At 35.0% G+C, this 27,676-nt stretch overlaps 4 protein-coding genes across 4 annotated transcripts in view; 2 read left to right on the top strand and 2 right to left on the bottom strand.

Moving 5' to 3' along the window:
* The window catches only part of LOC148739741 (NAD-dependent protein deacetylase Sirt6-like), a 170,772-nt gene that overhangs the window by 79,488 nt on the left and 63,608 nt on the right, over positions 1–27,676 (top strand). The window lies entirely within an intron of this gene.
* Positions 7,750–27,676, bottom strand: part of LOC148739746 (uncharacterized) — a 47,698-nt gene continuing 27,771 nt past the window's right edge. Inside the window, exons 7-10 of the mRNA XM_088750055.1 lie at positions 9,585–9,656; positions 9,427–9,498; positions 8,632–8,703; positions 7,750–7,917 (exon numbers count right to left, since the gene is read on the bottom strand). Of these exons, the coding sequence (XP_088606181.1) occupies positions 7,842–7,917; positions 8,632–8,703; positions 9,427–9,498; positions 9,585–9,656 (292 nt within the window). The 3' untranslated portion in view covers positions 7,750–7,841. The remainder of the gene's footprint in view (positions 7,918–8,631; positions 8,704–9,426; positions 9,499–9,584; positions 9,657–27,676) is intronic.
* Positions 17,238–19,719, top strand: LOC148739749 (uncharacterized). Its single transcript, XM_088750048.1, has one exon. It carries the CDS (start codon positions 17,293–17,295, stop codon positions 18,553–18,555), a length of 1,263 nt encoding a protein of 420 aa, XP_088606174.1. The 5' UTR covers positions 17,238–17,292; the 3' UTR covers positions 18,556–19,719.
* LOC148739748 (uncharacterized) lies at positions 22,924–25,461 on the bottom strand. The gene is made up of 2 exons (XM_088747948.1): positions 25,183–25,461; positions 22,924–24,294 (listed from the first exon to the last, which is right to left on the bottom strand). Exons 1-2 carry the CDS (start codon positions 25,459–25,461, stop codon positions 22,924–22,926), a joined length of 1,650 nt encoding a protein of 549 aa, XP_088604074.1.

The following is a 27,676-nucleotide window of genomic DNA, read 5'->3' as shown; positions in this document are numbered from 1 at the left end:
CCATTTTTGAAGATGGAGTATCTTGTTTAGGTGCGTTTTGGCTACCTGTCCCCAAGCAGTAAGGCCATAAGAGATATATGGAAGAATAAGAGATCTATATATATTAAGCAGAGTCACGAAGGGAGTGAAATGCCTTAATCTAGATATTATACCTATATGACTACTGATCTTTGACGCGATGTGGCTGATATATGATATTTCCAACAGAGATTACTAGCCATTAGTACCCATAAGTACTTAACATATGATTTACGTTCTATACTTATCAGTATATTACTTTGGTTGTCATATATATTAAGTTTAACTTCATAACTTAAGCGTTTTTGGTATGGATGAGAGATAACAAAATTAGTTTTCTTTATATTTATGAAGAGTTTATTAGCGCTTAGCCAGTCACAGACATTAAGTAGCTCCCCGTTTACAACAGATTCAAGTTATTTTAAATTCTTATCAGCATATAACAGGTTTTGTATCATCAGCGAATAGGTAGAATCCTAGTTTGTTTGAAGCCTTGTAAATATCATTAATATAAATCAGAAACAATAAATGACCCAAAACAGAACCCTGTGGCACTCCACAAGAGGTTTTTTCTTTTTCAGAAATATAGGTACCGATCTGAGTGGTTTGGGATCTTCCATTTAAGTATGAACAGAACCAATCATTGATTATACCACGAATTCCGTAATGAGCCAGCTTACGTAATAGGATATAATGATCGACAGTATCGAATGCCTTTTGCAGATCAATAAAGACCCCACACGAAAATATGCCCTTGTCCATATTGAGTTGAATTCTATTGACAATGTCTAAGATACCATGTTCTGTTGAGCATCTTTCACGAAATCCATATTGATAATTGTAAAATATATTATGTTTGTGCATACATTGTTTTAGGCGATTATACATAAGCTTTTCAATGATTCTATTAAAGACTGAAAGAAGAGAAATTAGCCGATAATTGCTAGGGTAAGTTTCATCCCCACCTTTAAAAACGGGGATAATTACAGCGTGCTTCAATTTAGAGGGGAAGAAACCTCTCTCAATTGAAATATTTATAAGAGTCGCAAGGGGTTTAGCTTTTAGCTTCCAAATACTTTTTAGTTGGGAGATCGTTTAACTGGAAAAGATTATTGAATTGCCCATGGTAGAGAGTTATGTTTTAACCAAAGTAGGGAAATTCACGGAGCAAGCTTTCATGCTCTTTAACTTGATTTAACAATGACAAAGCGAAAAATGATAAAGTAAATAAAACAGAGTTATTAAGCATGACTTATCTCAGAAGAAGGTTTCCGCCTGATCTGTTCTTGTCGCGTTAAGTTGGCAAGATGATCTTGACTCTTGGTCAGCGGTCATCCGCTGACTCTTGACTCTAAAAGGGTGAGAATCAGCCGTCTTGCGGAGAAGTATGGATCCATTTTTTACCCAGTAGGATGCGTATCGATATTGTTTTTTGAAAGCTTTTGCATCCACAAAAAGTTTCTGTAATCTGGGAGTTAGATGCTCAACCACCCTGGCGTTTGACATAATCCGATCTTCATCAAAACCGATAACAGCCGCGCTGATCTTGTTGGCCTCCTTGCTCAAGATCATAACCTCACTTCTTACCAACCGTCGCGTAAACTTACAGATAATTGGTCTCGGACCTCCTCTCCATGAATCACGAAGAGGGACGCGGTGTGCAATGTAGATGTCTTGTTTAGAAACAGACGTACCCATTGCATTAAATAATCGTACACACAATAAACTAGTATCGGCTGCACACTCCGAGTCAGACAGCTCTGGGACACCCAATACTTTGACGTTGAACGAATAGCTGATATAACGTCATGAATTATCAATGAGTTTGAGAAGTTTACTTCTTGTCTTTTCAGTTCACTTCGAACATTCAGTAAAAAAAGAATCGATTTTCTGCATGATAATATCCTCTCCTAAAGCTATTTTTTTCCCGCGAGTTGAGGATTATGAGTGCTAAGAGCTAGTGCTTTGACTTTAATACCACAAATTTACATAAAGGGATAAATTAATTTGTACTGGACCGTACTCATTTTCGATTTATTGCACTGCGTCTGGAGATCAATGTATTTCTATGGTTGGCTTGATTTCTTTTAATAAGCATACAATACAAATTTTGAGCAAGGAAACTTATCACGGAAAAAACTTATTCAAGAAAACCAGGATGGGTCTACGGAATCCGAAATTCTCTCCAGCAAGTTTTCTTTGATAAATTTTCTACAATACCTTTTTTTTATGTTAAATAGAGCGAGCTAGGAGTCCAAGAGTGCATGTGAACCATCAATCTCCTTCACCTGCCTTCCATTACATTTGCATTGGAAAATTTCAACCTTGTGCCTGTTTTTATTCGGTGATAGTACATCGTTGCTCGGATCTGAAGTATTCTCACCAGTGCGAGATGGATTTGACGCGTTCCTTACACAAGTAAGACAGGTTCCTTACTTACAGCCATCTCAGCAGGATGTTGTTACTGAAAATGCCTGATTTGGGAAAATCAGTTGATGGTCAACAGTTGATGGTCGAGAGAGTCCTTTTTTAGCTTGGGTCTCACCCTTGCTTCTTTAAAGTGGCGCGGGACGTTTCCTATTGTTAGTGACAGGTTAACAATTCTTGTGATGACAGGTAGCAATGTATCTAGGCATTCTCTTAGTAAGATGGATGGTAGAGGGTATAGATTACAGGTCTTAACGCCAGATGAGACTAAATATTTTCTGATGTCATTGGTAGTTACAGTACGAGGATCTGTAAGTTCAGATTGACAGCAGAAGAGGTCAGGTAGTGGGTTAATTATGGATTCTCAGTCATGAGACAGACTGCACCATATCTTAGATATCTTCTCAAGAAAAAATACAACAGATTAATTAGCAAGTTGTTCGCTCAATTTTGATGTAGAGAAGCAGGGTTCTTGTTTCCTTTGAAGTAACTGACCAATAGTTTGGAAAGAGCTTTCTGATTTCCTTTGTTTTCAGCAATAATAGAAGAGTAGTGAATGGATTTTGCTTCTCTTATCATGTCATTGACTATACCACATTGAGCGATATACAGCTGTTTGTTAGTGCCAAGGCTCGACTTACGCCATCGTCGCTCTAGCTTCCGACGTTTTCTCTTCTCATCATCGATAGAGTCATTATACCAGGGAGCGTAAGGTCTAAAGGTAATTGTACGCTTCTTAATCGATGCATGCATATAAAGGAGAGTAGTCAACGTTGTTTTAAAAATATCTACAAGAGGCAAAAGATCCATATCAGAATAATCTGAAAGGAGAGCTGACGACATGATATCGGCTTGCAGGGCCTCGATGTTTACTGCCCTAAGTTTCCTTCCGGTTAAAAAATGGCTTTTTTAGCTTTACTTGTGAATAGATAGCATAATGATCAAATATTTTAAGGTCGATTAAACCAGGTATAATGCGGACATCAAGTATAAAGTTATCACCTGAACGAGTAATAAGTAGATCTAGAGTGTTATCGTTCTTGTGGATAGCTTCACTGACATGTTGTTCCAGAGTAAACCCATTTAGCATGCGAAGAAACTTCTTTGCGCAAGTCTCCGGTGGCTTATTCGCATGAAAATTAAAGTCACCAGCTATCAGAAGCTTGTAGGAAGTAATTGCCAAGCATTCCAGCAGAGAACTAAATTCATCAAAGAAATCATTTTCTTAAACCATTCTGTTTAGATGGCGGAGGCCTGTAAACATTAAGAAGTCTCATACAGGCATTTCAATATTTCACTAATACATCCATGTATTCAAAAGACTTGACTTCGGTCAGATTCTGTTTCTCAATTTGCAGAGATTTTTTAACTAGCAGTCCCAGACCTCCACCATTTGAATCAGCTCTTAAAATATGATGGAAGCCATAGCCTGTTGGACATATTTCTCTTACATGATATATATTTTTGTCACCTGGATCAAGCCAGGTTTCAGTAACTGCAAGCAGATCGATATCATGTTCAACAACATAACCCTTGATCAGAAGAGCTTTTTTCCTAATAGAACGAGAATTTAACAGAAAGAAATCAAGGAATCTCTGAGGCTTAGTTGACTCTGCTGTTGTTGGTTGTATCTTTACGGACGTCGGCGACAAACTTTGTCGACCAAAAATGCAAGGACTTAGTGCTCATGTCTACATTGAGTAGATCTAGTCTCGGTATAGTGAAACTTTAGAGGTGAAGATTTGCTGCAGTGTTTTAGGCTTGGAATTGATGCACTGTAGCAAAAATACCGGTAATAACCTGACTCGAGAATGTCGCCCCGTTCAGTTGTGCTTCAGAAATGACTTCGCAGTCGCTGCATCAAGATATCAACGCTATATTTATTCTTAAATATCATAAACTCGACTCTTTAAAGATCATCAATAAAAATTTTCGGTTTCTCAAAATCTCTCATGGAAAACGAAATTATTATTTTTTAAAGTTATACAACAATCGCAAGCAGAGGTTAACTATACCTACGGCATGTAGGTATAGTTATGTGAAAAAAAAATGTGGGACGTTAAAGAACCCACACAATGTTCGAAAAGAGTAGTGCACGATGTTGTGGTCTATCGTTGTGTAGTGTTTATGAAATTGATTGGGGGGTACTGCGCCTTTGAATATTGTATAGAAAGGGCGCAATATAAATAAGGAATTCATTCATTCATTCATTCATGCGCATAGAATGTTCTCTAACTATTTTCCTCCCCATTTTATCTTTTCTCGCTTTGTAAGAGTCCTAACAAATGGGATGATCTTTGCATTGCATTGTAAAAACAGGTCAGCTGGCGAAGAGTATGAGTATGAAGGATATCAAACAAAGGCCCATGTTGATAAGTCAATAATTGTCTTTATTACGAACGTAGTTACAATGTTTACTTTTGTTTTTATTGCTTTTGTAGTCGATCATTTAAGTATCACGCAAGCGCATATAAAAGCTGAGTAAGTAACCTTTTTAATTGGTTTTCCCTTTGATTTCGTGTGGACTTGTCAAACTTGTACTTTCTACGTTTTTTGATTTGGTGCAGGCAGGACCTAGAGAATCTTTGTTATTTAGTTTAGCTTGCGTGTTGAAGTTATGCGCCAAAGAATACAAACTTACATTATCGTACAATGTTAATTGATGTAAAATGTTTTAAATTAGAAAATGTTCCTAGTACCTAATGCCTGTTTACTTGTCTTTGAAGACGTACTGTTAAGTAGTCCCACCCACTAGTTGCGACACGCGCAGCCTTTGTTACGTTTCGTCTCGTTTTTGGAATTCAGCAGTCGTTAGAAGTGCAACATACGAGTGAGAATTATGGTTAAAAACCAAATTCTCTCTCAGCAAAATTATGGAGTGCCACACTATTATGTTGCGATTGACGGTGGCGATATTTATATTGATAGAGAGATCGATTAATCTTCTTCAGTTACCTGAAGCCAAATTTTTATCGCCTCTGATGGCGACCGAACATCGATAGATCGAGGCCCTGTTATTTGCACTAAAATATCTGTTTTAGTGAGAGCCGTTCTGTTATATGTGTTGCCGGCTTATTAGAAAATAATACATCCAATAAAGAATGGTAAACGCTTTGCCATTCATTCATCACACTTGACAGATAGGAGCGAAAGGCGAGTGATGTGTCAGCAGCTGATCGACGATATCAAACACACCTTATAAATTATCGTAATTTCACACGTGTTTTGTTATGGCTTTTCTCAGGGCAGTAAAACATCCCATTTAGTTAAGATGGTGATGGGATAGGATAGGTCCTGAAACATAACCGCTAACAGAGTAATTTCGTTTAAGTCTCGATGTTTTCTTCTCGATGTTCCATATGAATAACTAGTCAAGGTTAATGAGCTACCCAGAAATTCATGTAAGGAGTCAATGTGGTGTAGCTCTCATAAAAGGCCAAATGACATTAATTGTAGGGGATGCTAAAGGTTGGTTACCGCCAAATCCTAACAGTGGGAAAATTTGAAATGATATCACAAAATGTCTCAGTAGTTTTATTTAAAATGATATACAGCGTGTTTACTTGAGCGGCGCAAATGAAAACGCTAAGTTCCAGTTTATATTGCCATGTAGGAATGGTCAAGATATCAAATCAATACTCTGTAAACGTAATTTGTTTAAGAGTTTAAAAGTGATGGTCAAAATAGAACCGGCTTGTTCAAGTTTGTCTTCTGATCAGGTTTTATGAAGCATAATTTGCTTGTATTATGGTTAGTGACATATGATCTGTGATTTCGAACTCTCACGCGGTGGACGGGTAAGGACGCAGGAAAGTTATGACGCATTATTTTGTCTTTGTGAGGAAGTTGTCCACAAGAGAATGAAGAGAATCGCTGGGTGTTCACAGCATTGCAAAGTCTCCGTAAAAGTACATCGAGTGCCTTGTATCGAGATTTCAAGAGATCTGGACCCTTGATCACAGCTTCATCGGGAATAAAAGTTCTGGCCAGCAAATCAGTATAAGTGCGTGCAAATTAGTATATTTTCGCGATTATGTTCATTGGTTCAAACAAGGGTTTTATTTAACTATTTTTGTCGGAAGGTACTGACATTGCTCACTCATCAGGGGGTTTTCAATTTTTAAAGAATATTCGTAACCATCGTTTATAAACTATACAAATTTGGCGAAGAGGTGTGGTGGTAGACCACGAATTTTCTTCTTGTCCTCATCCTCGTATGACATTCAAAAAGGTCTATTCATCGAAAATAAGCACCTTTCATGCGCTTTTCTTCGCACCATAAGTATGGCAGATTTCTGGAGAGGAATGCAAGACAGCTCTATTGAGAGCTTCGAAAAAGGGATCTCGTTTCTTAGTTTGCTCCTTGTTCCTTTAACTCACTTTGAACATTCAATGATAATATCCTCCCCAAAAGCTCTTTTTTATTACCCCGCGAGTTGAGGATCACAAGTGCTAGGAGCTGGTATCTTGGCATTTATACTACAAATTTGTAAAAATGGATAAATTAATGAGTACTGCACTGTACTTATGTTCGATTTATCGCACTGCGGAAATCAATGCTTTTGTATGGTTTGCTTGATTTTTTTCCATATTATACACAGACGATACAGTTTTTGAGCAAGGAAACTCATCACGGAAAAACTTATTCAAGAAAACTAGAATGGCTCAACGGAATCCGAAATTCTACTCCAGCAAGTTTTCTTTGATAAATTTCCTTCAAAAACTTTTTTTCGTATTGTATGGAGCGAGCCGGGGATCTAAGAGTGCAATTTCTTCAACTGATTGTTCCAAAGAAACCTACCAGAGATGACAGGAAGTGGTTTAAACTACATTGCGCTCGTCAACTAAGCTCAGGAAAAGTATAATGTATGCTAGAAACCGCTGTTTTTATCTCATGTTCTAAATTGAGGGCCTAAAAACTCATGCTGTCCAAGAAGTCTGTCTTCTTGCCAGTTTTTTATATTGAGGCCTAACATAAGATGACGAGCAATATTCTGAATTAAAATAACATGGGAAACATTTAGGTTTTGAATTTTACGCACTGGAAACAACTAATCATGCATCCTTTCCATATGCCTTTCCTCCTTCGTTCTGTCACCCATGACTGTTGTCCCACAGAATGCTTGATACCACATACATACATACATACATACATACATACATACATCATAAATACAAACATTCATACATACATACATTCATACATTCATACATACACACATGCATACATACATACATACATAAACTTTATTTACCTCGAATTTAAAAGTAGCTGTAAGCTAATATCTTCGAGTGATTAAAAAGAAATAAAAGAAATAAGCTAAACGTAAGAATTTCTAGGTCGATCTAAAACAAATGTCCGACGATCATTAGGTCTTTGGTTTAAAATAACAAACTTACAGCCAGACCAGCTTGGTGTTGGCATTGAAAACTTCTTGTGGCAAGTCTTTAAACTGGTTTCCTTCCGAGAAACTGTCGAAAAATAGCGATAAATTCTCAATAGTCTGCTGCATCTGCACTAAAATGTCATAGTCTGCAACCTTTAAAAATGCCAGGGAGAGAACTGTACCCAGTTGTTCAAGAAGCAAATAACGCTATCCAAGGGATCAAACTCTATCCAACAGATAGTGGTCCGGGGCTTGATGATTAGAGGTAACAAATATTATGACTGGAGGTAACAAATATTATCTTCCTTTTGTCTTTCTTATTATCTTTATTTTTCCTTTTTCTATTGACATCCATCGGCAGCCGAATATAAAAATTCGGGATCAACAAGGTTTACTCAGAAAGACTTTAAATAATGAAACACAACACGGCTTATCACTCCCGAAGAGTATCACCTGAGCACATTTATCCGAGCGCAATTATATGCACAAACATTATGTATGCAGTCTTAACTTTATCCCAATTTTCTTTCATCAATTAAATTTGCTGCTCTTAGATCTCAGCTGTTAAGGACGCGCTTTATCTCAGCTGCTACAATTACTCGTCTGCTGTAAAGGTCACGGTTTAAACAATGTCGCGATTCAGTGTAGGAAACAAGGACTCACTAAAATCGTCCTTTTTCAATTTTCTCATACTGTTAATGGTTCCTATATTCCTTTCTAGTCCTTTTCCACTGCAAAACTTAATGCAGTGAAAATGGACTAAATTAAATAAGATCATTGTAAAACGATGGTAACTTACAGCAACTCCAGCTGAGTATTGTTGCGGAAAATGTCTTGTGGTAACGTCTTCAGCAGGTTTTTTCCTAATAGCCTAATGAGGAATCGTTAAAATACATACGTCAAGGCAAAAACCAAAAAATAATTAAAAATTAACTCACCCTGAAATATTTTGAAGGAACTGCAACCTCATACAGCAATATTCCTCAAATTCCACGATGATATCAGCCAGTAAGCTTGATGTTGTAAGAGCAATTTTTTTTTTTTTTTTCATTTCAAGAGAGATCGTGGAGCAGTTAAATTTAGGAATGAAAATCTTCAATAACTGTTTGCCATGAACGCTATAATATCCTCATTATCATGATGGTGGGTTACGAGGAAAATAAGGGTTATACCGCACTATTGTTCCTTCCTTAGTTCTGGGTGGTCGTGCTCATGTGAATATTTTGCAAGAAATATTTCAGCAAACATTTAATATTCTGATGTTTTTATTAAAAGTTTTTCTTTTACTTTTGAGGGTTTTTTCACCCACGGAAATAAAAATTAAAAAAAAAAAAAGCATTTCGCATTGAAGCCCGTGTACTGTAGCTCTGCTCCTGAGAACAGTGCCCGGTGATCGTAACAGTTATATTCTTTTTTGTGGGTATAAGGAGAGAAACATTATGACGTGAAGGTTTGGATGTAAAAATTTTACATTATAAAGAACAGCTGTCATACGCATGGATCTTTTAGCAAGATTGCTATTCGTTCTTCTTATAAGGCGTAATTATAATAAGAAAAAAGCATCATTTTGTGACCCAGACAAGTTGAAACTTACAGGGCCTTCAGCTTTGTGTTGGCACTGAAAATGTCTTGTGGCAAGTCCTGTAGCTGGTTGTTTTCCAATATCCTGTAAAATTGTCACAAGCTGGTTATATATGTATAAAGGAGATACTTTTATCTATCATTATATTAAGGAAGAGAGTCTCAGCTTACAGTGCCTCCAGGTGGGTGTTGTTTCTGAAAATGTCTTGTGGCAAGTCAGTCAGCTCGTTGTCACTCAAGTCCCTGATAATAATTTATGCGAAATACGTGAATATGGGTTAATACAAACTAATTCAAAACTCCATATCAATATATTACTCCAACTTGTGCTAAAGAGTAGCGAAACGGTTAGCGAGCTGGGTGATAGTATTATTAAGTACTTCTTTCCACCCAGAAGTATTAATGGGTAATGGTGACCCATCAAGGATATTTTGAAAACATGCTAGGGGGTAAATCTTGCTTTGATGGATTAGCATTCCATCCAGAAGGGGGTTTTAATATAAGTAGTATAGGACTTGGGGCTCTCAGACCAAAACACCAAAAATGGTAAAAAATCAAGCTTTACCAAAGCAATTTATATCATTCTTCAACCGACTCGCAGCGATTCATTTTCGGTAGGCTGAGGACGACTTGATTTTCACCCTCTATAAAACCAAAAATAGTGAAAAATGAAGCTCTATCAAACTGTTTTGTATTACCATCAACCCTCATTATTCACAAGTTTGGTAAAAATACACTTAAAGAAAACTCACGTTAACAAAATATGGAATGTAATAAAGAAATTCATGATGCTTTAATAAAAGCGGAAACATATTGCTGTCCTTTCTGTGATAAAGTTATCCGGAAAAATAATAAGCCCATTGAAGAAAAATGTTGTGTGAATCAAAGTATTCGTTTAGATAATGGTTTCTTCGTTTGTATTAATTGTGGACAAGTTCATAGCCAATATTTCAAAGATCCTACCAAATTCATTGATTTCTATAAAAATTGGTTCAAATTTAGCAGAAAATCAGTCTATAACAGAAAATACTGTGTAAAAAATAACTTTTATGATATTTGTGATAAAACCCGCATTCAAATAAATAAAAACCACATAGACAAAATTATAAAAGTATTTGATCTCATTGAACAAGTTCAATCACAAATAAACAGTTCAAGAAAAAGAATGATATCATTAAAGTTTATCATTGGTAAACTAATTCATATGATGAATTTAACACCAAATGAAATAAAAACTTTAAAATCAAAAAAGACTATTAAACAATGTGAACAGTATTGGGCTCAAATATTAAATCTCATCGGAGACGAAATCGTTTCAATCCTCAATCAACAAATTTCGAATCATAACTCAATAATAATTTATCTGCATCAGGGGCTAGATCAGTAACTACACCATCGATGTAGCTCATCATTTGTCGTAATGAATCGATGTCAAATTCACCACTTCTCAAGGTATTTTTGATACTTATTAACAAATGTTGATAACTTTGGTAAGCATAGGTGCAATTCTGAATATTTAAATCTAGGTTTTTATGAGCCATAAATCCTTGGATAAGAACAGAGATTGTTGATATTGCAACTATTGAAATACCTCCTGTCGCTACAGCAGAAGCAATACTTCCTGTTGCAAATATGACAGATAGAGAGTTACCAATTAGTTTGATTTTCTTGAATCTTTTCATTAACTTTTTATAAGCCCAACATTTACGATGGTAAACCTTATGATAAGTTTTTAACTCTACAATTTGGTCTTCAGTCAGTTTGCTTGATATGTGATTCCAATTGAATATTTCCTTTTTCTTCACAGTCATATAAATATTAGATATATTAATCTTGTTTTGCTAACATGATGTAACTGTTGTTTGTTCCATCGAAAAGTGTATTACTATTATCAGCCTGTATTTTTAGTGATGTATTTGCTTGGAAATATAACATTACTGTGTTGGCTATTGTCACCCAAGAACCTTTAGTCACCCAAGAACCTTTGTCACCCAAGAACCTTTAGAACCGCCTCCCGGTTAGCTCAATGGATAGAGCGCTGGACTGTTGTGCGGGAGGTCGAGGGTTCGAGCCCCGGCCGGACCAACACTCAGGGTCTTAAAATAATTGAGAAGAATTTGCTACCTTTCTATAACATCAAGAAATGGTTAGATATTCTAGTCTTCTCGGATAGGGACGAATAAATGGAGGTCCCGTCTCCTGCAGGGTTGGGGTAGGAGACGTTAATTTCCCACACACGAGATTACTGTGTGATGGATGTCCTCCCCCTGGGGTGGGATGGGTGGGATATAGGGCGCACTTAATTTGGAGCCTCGCTCTGTTGTGCGACCCTCACCACACTCTGGCGAAAGTGATTAAATAAAGCTTAGTGTTTTGGAGTTGAATATTAATATCACCGCTAGTAGTCATGAATGGTTTATCTAGAATGAACTTGAGATGTGACAAATGTGCACTTTTCACACCATCGATGAATGTGACAAGATACAAACCAGCATTATTGACAATTAGTTTTGAAGTATCGCTTGAATTCACTGTGAAATCAGCATTACTGCTTTGAGACACGTTGGTGCTATGATCTGATGTTCCATTCACATAAAAATATACTCTCGAATTATTATCATGTGATAGTTTGCCTCTATACCAATTTTTTCTTGTTGCATTTGTTAATGCTGTTTTACTTGCTTTAGTGTCAATGTTTGTTTGCAAAGATGTTTGAACATTGTCAACATATGTCTTGGTCGCTGGGTTCCTAGCCGTTGTTGGTTCTTTATTCAAAACTGCTTCTGGATAAATGTACAGTTTGCTATCGAACAACGCATACCACCTATCATAAACTTCAACTGGTATGTCGTTATGATATCCCTCCGAACCATAGATTACAACCCATATATCTAATTTTTGGTCATATGCCTGGCCTTGTTTAAATTTAACTACAATATCCCACATCAAATAATTTGGTGTTGTATTGCTCCATTTAGTCATATGAACAAGGCTTTTAATATGATTTGAAAATCGATTTGATCGTTGTCTTGTAATTGTCTCAACAGAACTTGCAGCAGCCAGAGTTACTGAATTATATTCAATTTTACTGGATTCCCACCATATTTCACAAACAACTGTGTATTCCGATTTTGCTGCACTGTACATATTGACTCCAAATCTGCTTGAATAATAACCTTTTGATGAATCGAGTTTTAGTTCAAATGGTTTTACCTTTTTATTGAAGTGATGAAAGTCTTTGTTAATCATTAATTTCCCAGTGATATCGTCTTCATCACTAAATTCGTTGCCTATAACACCATTCATGATATAACCCAGATCATTATTTAACTTGTTACTAATACTATGAGATAATTGGTCGTTCACAGATGTGTCTACATATGTTTTATTACAAAGATCACTTCCAGTTGTTGGTGATGCTGAATTAATTGCTTTATTGTTTCCAAGGTTAAGATTACCAGTCATAGATTGAGAACCATTTCTTAACATAACAGCATTTGAATCTGGCTTTTTTATTATATTTGTGTTAAATGTTGTTGTATCAAGCTTTGCACTCAACCCATTCGCCACAACACTCACATCAGGCTTTTTATTGAGTTCAGTGTTGAACTTATTTAAATTAATAACACTGGTTCCATTAGCTGGTTGATCTGAAATGCCTGTTATTTGTCTGTTGAAACCACTAACACTTGTGAAATTTAAAGCTTTTTCAATATTACCACCTTTGGTTTTATCAAGATAATTACTTAAATCAACACTTCCAATATCATGTTTCTTGGCTAATTCAGTGTCAACATACGTTTTATTACATAAATCAGTTCCAGTTGTGGGTGCTGCTGAATTAATTACTCGTTTATTTCCAACGTTAAGGTTACCAGTCATTGCTTGAGAACCATTTAATAGCATGACAGTAGACGAATCAGATTTTTTCACTATCTCATTGTTGAATGTTGTAGTGTCTAACTTTTTATTAAGTTCAGATGTGACATAATATTGATTCACAGCTGATGAAGTTTGAGATGGTGTATTACTTAGACCATTTATTTGTCTGTCGAAACCACTAACACTTGTGAAATTTAGAGCCTTTTCAATATTACCACCTTTGGTTTTATCAAGATAATTACTTAAATCAACACTTCCAATATCATGTTTCTTGGCTAATTCAGTGTCAACATACGTTTTATTACATAAATCAGTTCCAGTTGTGGGTGCTGCTGAATTAATTACTCGTTTATTTCCAACGTTAAGGTTACCAGTCATTGCTTGAGAACCATTTAATAGCATGACAGTAGACGAATCAGATTTTTTCACTATCTCATTGTTGAATGTTGTAGTGTCTAACTTTTTATTAAGTTCCGATGTGACATAATATTGATTCACAGCTGATGAAGTTTGAGATGGTGTATTGCTTAGACCATTTATTTGCCTGTCAGTACCACTAACACTTGTGAAATTCAAAGCTTTTTCAATATTACCACCTTTGGTTTTATCAAGATAATTACTTAAATCAACGCTTCCAATATCATGTTTCTTGGCTAATTCAGTGTCAACGTACAATTTATTACATAGATCAGTTCTAGCTGTTGGTGCTGCTGAATTAATTACTTTTTTATTTCCAACGTTAAGGTTACCAGTCATTGCTTGAGAACCATCTAAAAGTAATACATCAGTTTTATTAGCTTTATTTACAACAACAGAATTGAGTTTTTGTAAATTGACTACATCTGTGTTATTTGTTGGATCAGCCACATTAATAATCTTGTTGTTTTGCATATCAAGATTACCTGACATGGGTCGTGTTCCATCAGTATGAAGATGATCGTCGGTATAAGCTTTTGTACAAGCATCTTGATTATCGGTTGGATTTTTCAAGTTCTTAAGTTGTTTGTTTTCCATGTCATAATCACCAGAAGCAGTCAATTTAAACCCTACACCTGGTAATCCTCGTTGACCTCTTGAAGTACCACTACCAGATGATTTATAATTTAATAATCCATTTGAATAACTCATTATATATATTTATTACATTATACTTTTTCATCAAAGTTCTTTGAAGTAAATTTTTTCATCTTATCAAGATATACGAATGAATAAGGCTCTTGTGTTGCTTTTTGATAACTATCTTTTGGAATTCCAGTTTCTCTACATATCATATTTCTTTCATTTTTGCTTGGAAAATCATAAATACAAAAATGACTGCAGTTCAGTCTTATATCCTTTGGTGTCTTATAGAAACTCTGACTTAAGTAAATAACTGAACAGTTCTTATGTCTTCCTCTGATGAAATATTCAATCAGTGGATTTTGTTTCTTTTCACACACAAAGTCATCAAATATAACAATTTTCTGTGATTCATTATCCATTTCAGTGACAGGAATAATTTCATCATTGCTTACTTCAAGAATTGGGTAACCCACCTCTTCTGAAATAGGCTCAAATGTTTGCATCATATGTTGATATTTTGTTTGTTCAAGGTTTTTAGCATAAAGATATATTTTATCGAAATACAAAAGTCTATAGATCATATCAAGAAGCAAATTAGTTTTACCAGAACCACTTGGACCACAAATAAGCATTCGAAAACATCTATCTGGCATTAATTTATGTGCCTGCTTGAAATTAACATTATTGTTATCTTCAACATTGTAATTAGGTATTCTCATTATAATATATACTTATATTATATATGAGTCTTAAAAAATGGCAAAAGTTAGCGAAAAGTAAAACTAATCTTGGAAACCAAATCAATAGAGTTCATGATGCTATTAAGAAAACTAACATCAACCAACAAACAAACCAGACATTATTTAAACAAATGTTTGAACCAGTGACTGGTAAATTAGATGAAGTTATTGAAAGTATTTTGAATACACCTCCAATTAGAAAAAAATCAAAGAAAAAAGGTAAAACTCCACACATTGATTATTACGCGGAAGTGGATCCGTTTGAAGATATGGATGTAGAGGGTCTTTTAGATGATGATCGTGGATATGAACCATATGATGAAAAACAAATTCCAATATCACCACCACCTTATGCTTATAAGGAACCACCAGCAGTGGTGCGAAAAGTTAAGCCTTATGATGGTGATCAATCATTCGGTGAAATGTTGGATTCATTTGAAGAACCACCAGAGTATGACTATGAAGAAGACATTGATTATGGCCTACAAGATTCAGATACCGCAAACATGATTTTAGATGATCTCAATGTAATTAATTATGATGATCTTGATAAAAGTTTATCAGAAATACCTAGTGAAAGAGGTAAAAGAACAAAATTAACCCGAATCATTAAATACGCTGAATCTCGAAGGAATCAATTAAAAGGATATAAAAGTGATGTTACCAAAAGATATAATAAAGGTGAAATAAATGATACAGAAAAGCAATTAGAAAATAGAAAAATTGATATAAGACGTTCTGTGTTAAACAAATATATCTCAGATAATAAGAAAAAGTTAAAGACTATTCAAGGTTCAGGTGTTCATTTTTACAATAATCCCAAACAGCTTGTGAAACAACTCGAACTCATCATTGGTGAAATGATAGCCGGCAATAATAGTATTAAAATGAGAAACACAGGTCAGGCCATTCTTGATACTCTCTTGAAGACATCAATCATAAACAAGAAACAATACACAAAAATGTTCAATAATTATTTCAAAATATAATGTAACCATATCATATAATGGAGAGAGAAATTGTTTTGACAAGTTATAACAATAAATCTGGAAAAAACAAACCATCAGATTTTACAACTCGTTTTGTTCAACCTATAACTCTTGACAAAAATCGTCAGTATGTTATTGGTCTTAACAGAATTATAAACATGAGTTTCACATGGTTCAATGTCAACAGTTCACTCAATAACCAGAAGCTTAAATATAGTAAAGATAACGGTACATCTTTCACTGAAATCGAACTACCAGCTGGTGTTATGGAGTTATGAAGATTTCGACAATTACATTAAATCTCTAACAAAAGACAATAACACTTATCCCATAACATTAGAATTTGATAAAACAATTTTTAGAGTTGAAATAACACTGGCTAATAATTATCAACTTGATCTTCGAGAGAGTAACTTTAATGAACTTATTGGATTCAATAAAGCATTACTTACATCAGGAACCCATGTTGGTGCAAAAGTTCCCAATTTATCACAAGATACTGATCTTCTAAACATTCATTGTGATCTTATTAATGAAAGCATGGTTGATGGCCAAGAAACAGACATAATCTACAGCTTCAGTACAAGTGTAATCCAACCATCATATAGTTTCACTCTTGAACCACAGAGAGTCACTTTTAGTCCAGTAAACAAAAGCAGAATATCAACCATTCGTATTTATATCACTGATGGAAAACGAAGAATTATTGATTTGAATGGACAAGACACAGCTTTTTCACTATTGTTAAAACCACTCAATTAATATAACTAATTAATATAATGAGATTGATTGAGTACAAAAAAATTTATCATCCAAAATTGGGTCGTTTTGTCTATAAACACAAGGGTGCTGGTATCATTATCGATAATCTATTTAAACCAATAAAAGCCATATTCAAATCAGTTGTTAAACCATTTGCTAAAAAAACTCTTGATGCAGGTGTTTCACATGCTGGAGAACGTCTTGGAAAAGCTGTTTCTCAAAAATCTGGTGATTATATAATGAAAAAATTACATTCAATACGAAACACAAAACCAACAGAACCAAAACAAGAGAGTTCTGTTACAAAACCAAAACCAAAACAAGAGAGTTCTGTTACAAAACCAAAACCAAAACAAAAAGAATCAACAGACATGATTCTAAATCGACTGATAAGTGGTGATGGAATAAGACGTAAAAAATAAAATAATCTAACATATAAATATAATGTTTAGAACAAGTAAATATCTACAACGAAACGAATTAACTCGAATACAACTTGATAATGTTATTAGCAGCCCAGCTAATAATAATGCGCAATCTAAAGCTGATTACAAATTCACCGTCAACGATCGAAGTAGTTTTTTCGATTGGTATAATGCTTACTTTGAGGTCCAGTTTCAAGTTCAAAAGCTAGCTGATGGTGCTGCTTTCGGAGTAGATCGAGTGTCAGTAATCAACGGTGCTCATTCACTTATTCAACATATGACTATTAAAAGTGGAGGTAAAATCGTTTACGATACGGATAATCTTCATAAAGTAGTCAACTTGAAAAATTTGATTGAATACAGTGATGATTTCTCAAGAAGCGTTGCCAAAAACAGTCTGTGGTACCTTGATACAGATTACAGAATTGCTAATGCAAATCAAAACGGTGGATTTGAAGCTCGACGATTGTTAACAACTGGAAACAATGATGTAAACGTAATCATTCCTCTCAACCGTTATTCATTTTTCGAAGAGCTTGAAGATCGTATGTTACCACCAATGCAATTACAGTTTACTTTAACTTTGTTAAGTGACGCAAATCTCATCCAAAAACTGGCTGCTGTTGGTGATGGTCGTGTGGTTATTGATCGATTTTATTTATGGGTTCCACGACTGATTCCAAAAGATAGTCTTTATGAACAGTTTCTATCAAACTATATGAAAGTTAATAAGTGGACTTATAATCAAGAAATGTTCCAACAATCAGCTGGTACTAGATCATCAGGCTTTTTTCAAATCAGTCCATCCATCGATAATGTAAAACATGTATTTGTCTATTTACAGAGAAATAAAGACAATAATGATGAATTGAATCCATATGAATATGACACTTTCAACATTAACGCTGATCGTGGAAATGGTTCTTACCTTACAACTTGTCGTTTAGAATATGGCAATGGTGTATTTTATCCTGAAGTGGAATACGATAGCGAATCCAAAGTAAGAATATTCAATGATTTGATGAGTTATGCAATGCGTAAGAACGATTATAATTCAGGTACACAACTCAATCTAAGCAATTTCAATTCTCTTTTTGGAGTCATTTATTTCGATCTCACTTTTCAAACTGAAAAGGTTACAAGAGATCCCAAACAGCTTGTTTTCAGATACAAACTGAATGCACAAGCAGCTGCTGATAGTGTTTTTACAGTTAATGCTGTTGTACTCTATGAACAAGAAGTTATAATAAACAAAGTTGGAAATGAACTGTTGATTGTCTAAGACTACAATTGAATAGACTCCCCAGCTAAACGACCTGACACCATTAATTAAATATGTTTTATAATATGAATTGTATAACATATAATTATAATGGTACAGTTATTTGAAATCGATGTAAAACTATCACCAAATCAAAAAAAGAATTTAGGTAAAGCATATCATAACAAACAGTCAATAACATTGAGATTATCCTCAAACTCATTAAGTGGAAATGATAGACTCTTAGTTCCAAAAACAGTTATGAACAGATTACAAAAAAGTAAACAAATGAAAAAAGGTATGGATATAAAATTATCAAAAACAAACATTAGAAACCAAATTGGAGGCAGCCTTTTAACATCAATACTCGCTATGGGAAAAAGTCTTTTGCCAACCATTGGAAAAACATTAGGTCTTTCTGCTTTGGCTGGATTGGCTTCAGAAGGTGCTTCTCAAGTTGTTAAATCAATTTCTGGATCAGGTTTTCTCATACCACAGAATAAAATAGATCAACTCATTAAATACAAACATTTAGTAAGTGAAAAACAGAAAAAGGACATTCTCAATGCTTTACAAAGTGGACAAGGTGTTTATGTCATACCAACAGAGGCTCAACAAGGAGGAGCTATTGGGACTATCCTTGCTTCAATTGGTATTCCATTGGCTATTGACTTTGTTAAGAATTTATTTTCTGGTGGATCAGCTCCTAGATTAGGCCCACCACCTCCATTTATTGGTAATTGGCCAAATGGTAGAACTTATGGCAGAGGTGAAAAAAAAAAACCAAATTCCATACAATAATCCCTTTAACAAACTTTGATCTACTTGAATGGTGCAAATATCTGAAAATTCCAATCAACAATGTTCTAAGCAGAGATGAAAAGGTTCCTCACAATCACAAACAAGCACTTTTCATTTACAATCTCGAACCATCTTACATGTCAGGATCACATTGGGTAACAACTTTTGTTAAGGATAATGTCATCAATTACTTCGATTCATTTGGAATGCCACCGTTTCAAGAAATGGTTAATCATGCTAAAAAGAAGGATATCACTTTATTACATCAAAACAATCAAATTCAAAACATTAAAACATCAACTTGTGGATACTTTTGTTTGTATTTCTTAAATGAGATGAACAAAGGTAAATCATATTTCGATCTTCTACAAGTGTTTGATATACATGGCACTATGAAAAATGAAAGATTCATCGCAAAGTATTTTAATTTAATATAAGTTATTTATATATGAAGTCTTATTGTGTAAAACAGAAAAAAGTTACTGAATGTGTCCCAGGAAGTGAAAGATATGAACCAACAAAAAATGGTAGAATGATGTTGAAATGTATTTGTTCAGACTGTGGTAAAACTAAAACAAAGTTTGTGGGTGGATCATTGTTTGATGTAGGAAACAGTCATTCAATTGGTGAAATGGTTTTCAAAGGATTGGCCAACAGTGGTGCTTATCTTGCCCGAAAAGGTGCTGCAAAAACTATCAAATCAGATTATGCCAAGAGTAAAATCAAACAAACAGCCAACAAATATCTCGATCAAGCTCTTGACAGTTTCACCAATGATCTGAGTAAAAAGATAAGTGGAGGAAACATTGATTATTCACGATGGTTTCCAATGGAAATGTATTCACCACAAGGTGTTCATGATCCAACTAATCCACTTTACCAAGGAGGCGCTGTTGATATTCATAAACTCATCGGTAAATTACCTAAACCAAAAAGTGGTTGGACTCTTCCAGGTCATAAATACACAGGACCTTATAACGATCTTAACAAACAAGTCAAATATAATCCCACAACCGGTGAAATATTAGAAATATATGATAAACCCACTGGAAAGACTGATGCAATTGCTATGCAGCATGATGTTGATTACAGTGTTTGTAAAGGTGATAAAAAATGCAAAAATATAGCTGATCGTAAAATGGTTAAAGCATTAGACGCAGTACCATGGAATGAGCGTCAATGGGGTCATTGGCTAGCTAGAAATGTCATCAATACAAAACAGAAATTAGGTCTTGGTGTGAGACAAAAAAACGTGAAAAGCCGTGGAGTGAAATAAATTGGCAAGTCAAATTAGCAAATGAATTACACAAACCCATCAAACGTAAATTCACTCGGCGGCGTATAATTGTAAACCACATCGATGAAATATGGACAGCAGATTTGGTTGAAATGCAGAAATTCAGTAAATGGAACAAAGGCTATCGATATCTTCTCATGGTTATTGATGTATTCAGTAAATACGGTTGGATTGAACCTTTGAAAGACAAGAAGGGTGAATCAATCACTGCAGCGTTTAAAAGAATATTCAAAGAAGGAAGAAAACCAAAGTTCCTATGGACTGACAAGGGCAAAGAATTTTATAATAAACATGTTGAAGAATTGTTGGATAAAAATAGTGTTAAATTGTATTCAACCGAAAATGAAGAGAAATCGTCTGTTGCCGAACGATGGAATAGAACGATTAAAAACAAGATGTGGAAACAGTTTACTATCCAAGGCAATACTCAATATCTCGACATTTTACCGAAAATTCTAAGTCAGTACAATAACACCAAACATAAATCAATAAAAATGACACCAACAGAAGCGTCTAATAAAAAGAACGAAGGAATAGTTTATTTTAATCTCTATGGTGATGACAATATCTTAACATCATCAAAACAACGTATACCAAAATATGAAATCGGTGATAAGGTTCGAATATCAAAGTATAAAAGACAAGTATTCGATAAAGGCTACACTCCAAATTGGACAGAAGAGATATTTATTATCGACAAGATACAGTACACGAATCCAATCACTTATCGATTGCGAGATTTGAACAACAAAGAAATCAAAGGAAGCTTCTATGAACCTGAATTATTGAAAGCCAAACAAGAAATATTTCGAATCGATAAAGTAATAAAGAGAGATTATAAAAATAAACGAGCTTTGGTTAAATGGAAGGGATATAATAATGATTTCAACAGTTGGGTTTCTTTCAAGGATTTACAAGCTATCTAGGTTGCGTGCAATTTTCAGACATTTTTTCAACAGTCAAGTCTGGTTACTATGGTTGCAAGTCTGGTTTTCCAATCCACACATCGTGTACACAATTGTGTAATTTTACAATGAAAAAGTCGTTACAAATCCATCTATTGTTGTATTGTTCACGAATGGCTTAGTACAACACAAACAATATCACATGATGGCTTTGATTCATGACCTTGATTGAACTTGGTTAAATATATATAAGGTGTTCAAGTGGAAATTTTAGCAAAATTTGAGTTAAGATGCCTTATACTATCAAGCAGGTTGATCAGCGTTACGAAAACGCTTGCAACAATATCAAAGATTGCAGAGATATACTATAACACACTTAAAGAGTCATGTTGAGTTAAATGTTGAAACTTTTTATCATTGTCTTCCAAACATGAACTTGGAAGAGGTAGAGACAGAACTTGAAACAATTGAGGAGGTTGTGCGACAATGCCGAGTAGCCCTCAAGAATGAAAATTCCCGGCGTTCATTACGTAAAAAGATTATAGAGATGACTGATAAGAATACCATGAAAATGAAACGCAAGCAGGAATTCGTTTTGAAGACTCGTGCGAAACGGTTGCAGCAAGCTTCTTCATACGCCATACAAGCTCCACAAGCTCCACAAGCTCCACAAGCTCCACCACAAGCTCCACAAGCTTCATTAGATTCAGAAGATTCATCAGATTCACAACCTTCATTAAATTCACAAGAAATACATTGGACAGAACTAGATTGATATAAAGTCATCGACTACATAAGGAATATATATGGTAACTAGTGTAAAATAGTACCAGGGTTGGGTGAGTTACAAGACAATGCTTTTAAACGATCTAAATGAAATTTTCAGATGACGTCATTTCGTCAGTTAACTTTCACGTTCCAGTTTTTTATCTATAGCATTATTCTTCCAAGATGTATGATTGAACTGTAATATGTGCTGCCAGAAGCTCAAAACTCAAGAAACATTGGAGACCCACAAGAGAATCATACATCGGATTGAAATTTAAGATAATTATGTTTCAAAACGTGGTAATAAATAAAATCAATTATTTGGTTGAAATCATTGCTTACAATGTAATTATCTTTGTCCTCAACTCTCTTTCTGAATTGTACCTGTTCAGGTCTCATTTCAATCTTTTTACCCGGTCTCTTTAATTCACAATAAATGACCTTTTCATTATGAATAATGATGATAAGATCAGTGATTCCTTTATGATACACCTTTTGCATCTTTTTATTACGACTTAGAAACTCCCCGAAAGTATTAACAATGAGAACATGTCGGTTATTCTCATAGTGTTTAAAAACAGACATCATAAGATCGTATTCAGACATTATACTATATCATTATACTAAATTGTAATGCCCGTATGCGTAACTATTGATACCATCCTTGAGAATATATCGTTTATCATCAAAGCAACTTAATGATACTTTATTTAATTCATAACTACAGATTTCATGTTCGTTACTACGGATGGTTTTCATCTTGTGATGCATTTGTTTTGAATTGAATAAAACATCTTTGTAATTTTCATGTTTGATGTCTTTTTTAATCACGTTCTTCTTAACACCTTTCGCTGTACGACTGCCTTGATTATTATTCTTAATGTAACTATACATCTTCGATCTCAGACCAATAAATTCAACTACTGGAACTCCGGCAGCTTCATCTTTCATTTTACCAATCACTTTCTTGTTCTTTTTGTAAAAGTATGGAGAGTTTTCAGGATAATCACTGTTATCAAACATATGTCTATCCTTCTGGAAGTCTTTGTATACATCGTCCGCTTCAATTTCATAAGTCAGTGAATCAGTGTCTGTAAATAATAACTTTACTTTATTTCCATATTTTTGTTTGATGTAAACATAATGGAAATTATACATCAAAGTCTTTGAAAGATCAAGAATACACATACCAATATAAGCTGGTCTGTTTAAAGTTAATGTTTCTTTGATTTTGTGTACAGCAACCAGATTCTCATTGAATATTTTACTTGACACAAATGTTGGTCTAGATGCTAATTTCAACAACTTATTCTTGTCAGTGATGAGTCTTACATCAACACGCTTTCTAAGATTTTCCATCGTCTTTCCAAATACAGAATTATTCATTAATTTGAAAAAGTCTTTCTCGAAAGCATTCTTAGCTTGAGTTCTCTTTTGTGTATTAAAGTCGATGTATTGTTTTAACCAGGGTGACTGATTAAATTCAAGCGCTCTATGGATAGTTTTTAATTTCATTCCAAGATCGAAATATAACTGAAGATTTCGGTAATGCAGAACGTATTTCTCTTTGTTTGACAATGTTGGAATCAATTTTGATACAAGACCTGTTGATATGTTAAATTTCTCGGCGATTTGTTTACTGTATGGTGACAACATGTCTGGCGTGACTTTAATCTTTTCTGGTGCTAATGGATAATCATTATGCAAATCATGTAACTCTTTTGGGTATTCAAGATCAACTTCTAGTATCAATCCCTTTTTACTATTTTCTTTATATGAATCAAGGTTGAGTTTATCAATCTTCTTCCATTTGAATCCACCAGTCGGAAGGTATTGTGACATAGCCCAACCATACAGATTATTTGCGTCAAGGTACATAATATACTTTGATGGTTCATTTTCATTGTAATCGTTCATGTATTGGTTGTTTGCTTTTCCATATAGATTCGCAATATAACTTGTACCACCTCTCATTCCTTTTTCAATAAACTGAAACATATCAATATCAGTCATTAATTCAAGTTTTATATTAGTCATTTTCAACATAGCGTCCCAAGATAGCCCAGGGCTTGTGAAATAGTGACAAGGGTCGAGTTTATAATATTGTTGACAAGTTTGTCTGAAGTTTTCAAACACATCAGCCAACAACAATATGTCAGATTTGAGGTATAAATCATGATAATCACCCATTGTTTTTAACTTGAATTTTTTCCATACATTCTGAGCATGTTTGTAATCATCATCTGAGATATGTTCATTATTCAGTATGCTGTAAAATTCGTCTTTTATTGGTAATTCTGTCTCATCGAATTTATCAAAGCTATCCATGTAATCATAAGGGTAAACACCTTTTCTAGTCATGAGCTCGAATTTGGTTTTCTTAAATTGTTCTGAGGTATATTTGAAAGCTTCTTTAGGCAGATTGTTGACTAGTTTATCAAGACTAGAACTCATGAACTGAAAACTGTCGATGAAAGTGAGATTATTTCCAAGCATGAAAGCCATATACTTTTCCATGTTATTTGGAATTACGTTAATGTTCATTTCACATTCTTCTCCTTTCTTGTTTGTATATCTGTTGTTCTTAACAATCTCTCCAATTTCTTGCATAATGAAATGTGAATCGTAACCTCTCAGATTATGAAATATCACAGGTATTTTATCACTGATCCGAAAATTCAAATTACAGTCTTGATGAGCTGAGCCTCTGAATTTTCCAGTGATGTGACAATGATCTCTCACTCTAATATCTTCATTGGTATACTTCTGTTCACAAATATGGCATGTATCAGCGTTTTGAAATTTTTTTTCATCTTCTTCAGTCATTTTAAGCGGTTTGTTAAATTTGGATTTGATAATCTTTTTACAATATCTTACCTCTTCAAGCATGTGTTCCATGAATTTATAAACAGCTTTCTCGCCACGATATATTTGAATAGGTTTCGTATACTTGTCATCGTAAGTGCAAACAACTTTGTAGCCATATCCACAGTCAGTATGTTTTTGATAAGCTTCAGTGAAAGATTTTACATCAGTTTGTTGACAACCTTGGACTTTTTCGGTTATTGCTTCAAAGTCAGCGTAGATTACAAATGGAAGTGGTAGTTGCTTATGATGATTATTGAATTTTAATATGTTGTGGTCTTTAGTCGGCATCTTAAAGTGCTACTGAAACGTAATTTTCATATCCGAGATTTTTGCAATATAATAGAGCTTGAACGTTATTTGCAAACGCTGTGTACTTTTTTTGGGCCAACGCATATCGGAAAGTACATTTTTAAGCATTCGAAGTTGACCGGCTGAGATCAAAATTGGCGGCCATCTTGGCGCGGCCAAAATAGCCCTGTGACGTCACTGGTTGTGTACTTCTGTGAAAGAAGGGTAAAAGCATGGAGTGTGGCTTGCATGTTGGGAGGCCGAAAAAGAGGATTTCGGGCAAAATGCCATCTTCGTCTTATTCATCGGCGGCCCCATCGGCATCTTGGCTATTTGCGAGAGGTTCGCCTGGATAGGGAGCAAAGATCCCGACTGATACCGAGAACGAATCTCTACCAGTCTATTTAGTTAATCGGCAACTGACGAGATCCACAAGATTAGGATCGAAACCGCGATCTTGCCTGACCATCTACAGAAAACTTCGAAAGACATTATAACGGCAGATGGGCTATTAAACGCCCCGGGCCTAAGCAATGCCATTCAGAGAATGAAGAAAACATGGAAGCCTCATACGACACCGCCACTGAAGATGATCTACTCGGCAAGTCTGAGGATAACGAACAAATCCCTCTGTACCAAATGCCTGGCAGAACATGCCCAAAATCCCTGCAATATAGGGCGAGGGCCAAAATAAGAGCAGACGAGGATTTAAAAAATGAGATAAAGCAAATCCTTAACAACGCGGAGAAAGAAACAGTAAAGGCGATCATGTGCTTCTATGAATGTGAAATCGTTCGTTTTAATACCGAAATAAAGAAAAGAAAACGAGCCAAAACGGCTGGAACACTGAACACTAAGAACTGTAGTACGATCGAATCAGCGCGCGTGGCGCAGGCTGAAAGCAATCCAGACAACTTAACGATCGAGACAGTAAAAAAAAATAGCCGTACATCTACAAAGGCGAACGATTCGAAAAAGACGCAATCCCTGATGTGCGTACTCAGTGCCACACATAAAGAAAATTCTCATGAAAAACTGGCATCTAATAGAAACACAACCACTACTGAGCGAACTATACAAAAATCCGCCGCTCGTATCTTACAAAAGAGGGCGGTCGCTCAAAGACATACTCGGGAGGGCTAAACTTTGAATAGGCTACTCTAAACACACGCTTGGGAGTCGTGTAGGCCTGTCAACCCCATTTTACGCCACCATCTTCCTACTGGAGACAACTTCGCTTCGTTCAGAAGAAGATTCACTTGACAAAACTTCAATGTCTGCCATCTCCTTCGCCCCCGAATACAAACAAACAGTGAGTGAAATAAACCACGCTATCGGAGTGAACACAACCAGTGACGTCATCAATCCATTTCACTCGGTACCAGGGCCCGGACATGGTTTTGTGTAAAATTTTTGATTTGAACGGTTAAAAAAGATATCTTTCGCTTCTTTTTGGCCAAAGCAAATTATCTCATGATGATCAGCATATTCAAAACTACAGGTTAGAGCAAATATTTCAGATACGAAAATTTCGTTTCAGTAGCACTTTAACAGCTTGAACTCCATTGATTAGGAGACAATTAGCTTTGTGGTTAGTTAAAACTCTTTCAGAACTAAAACACTGTAAACAATACATACAGAAGTGCTTTGACAGATAGGAGCGAAAGGCGAGTGATGTGTCAGCAGCTGATCGACGATATCAAACACACCTTATAAATTATCGTAATTTCACACGTGTTTTGTTATGGCTTTTCTCAGGGCAGTAAAACATCCCATTTAGTTAAGATGGTGATGGGATAGGATAGGTCCTGAAACATAACCGCTAACAGAGTAATTTCGTTTAAGTCTCGATGTTTTCTTCTCGATGTTCCATATGAATAACTAGTAAAGGTTAATGAGCTACCCAGAAATTCATGTAAGGATTCAATGTGGTGTAGCTCTCATAAAAGACCAAATGACATTAATTGTAGGGGATGCTAAAGGTTGGTTACCGCCAAATCCTAACAGTGGGAAAATTTGAAATGATATCACAAAATGTCTCAGTAGTTTTATTTAAAATGATATACAGCGTGTTTACTTGAGCGGCGCAAATGAAAACGCTAAGTTCCAGTTTATATTGCCATGTAGGAATGGTCAAGATATCAAATCAATACTCTGTAAACGTAATTTGTTTAAGAGTTTAAAAGTGATGGTCAAAATAGAACCGGCTTGTTCA

This window comes from Stylophora pistillata, chromosome 2 (assembly GCF_964205215.1).
Source record: "Stylophora pistillata chromosome 2, jaStyPist1.2, whole genome shotgun sequence".
Taxonomy (NCBI): Eukaryota; Metazoa; Cnidaria; class Anthozoa; order Scleractinia; family Pocilloporidae; genus Stylophora; species Stylophora pistillata.
The sequence above is the reverse complement of the archived record's forward strand: the minus strand, read 5'-3'. Positions and strand labels throughout refer to the sequence as shown.

Coding starts and splice junctions, on each gene's coding strand:
- LOC148739748 (XM_088747948.1), bottom strand. CDS start 25,461: ATGCCGACTAAAGACCACAACATATTAAAATTCAATAATCATCATAAG. Junction 24,295..25,182: donor TGGAACACATGCTTGAAGAG/GTAAGATATTGT, acceptor GATATGTTTCAG/TTTATTGAAAAAGGAATGAG.
- LOC148739749 (XM_088750048.1), top strand. CDS start 17,293: ATGTTTAGAACAAGTAAATATCTACAACGAAACGAATTAACTCGAATA.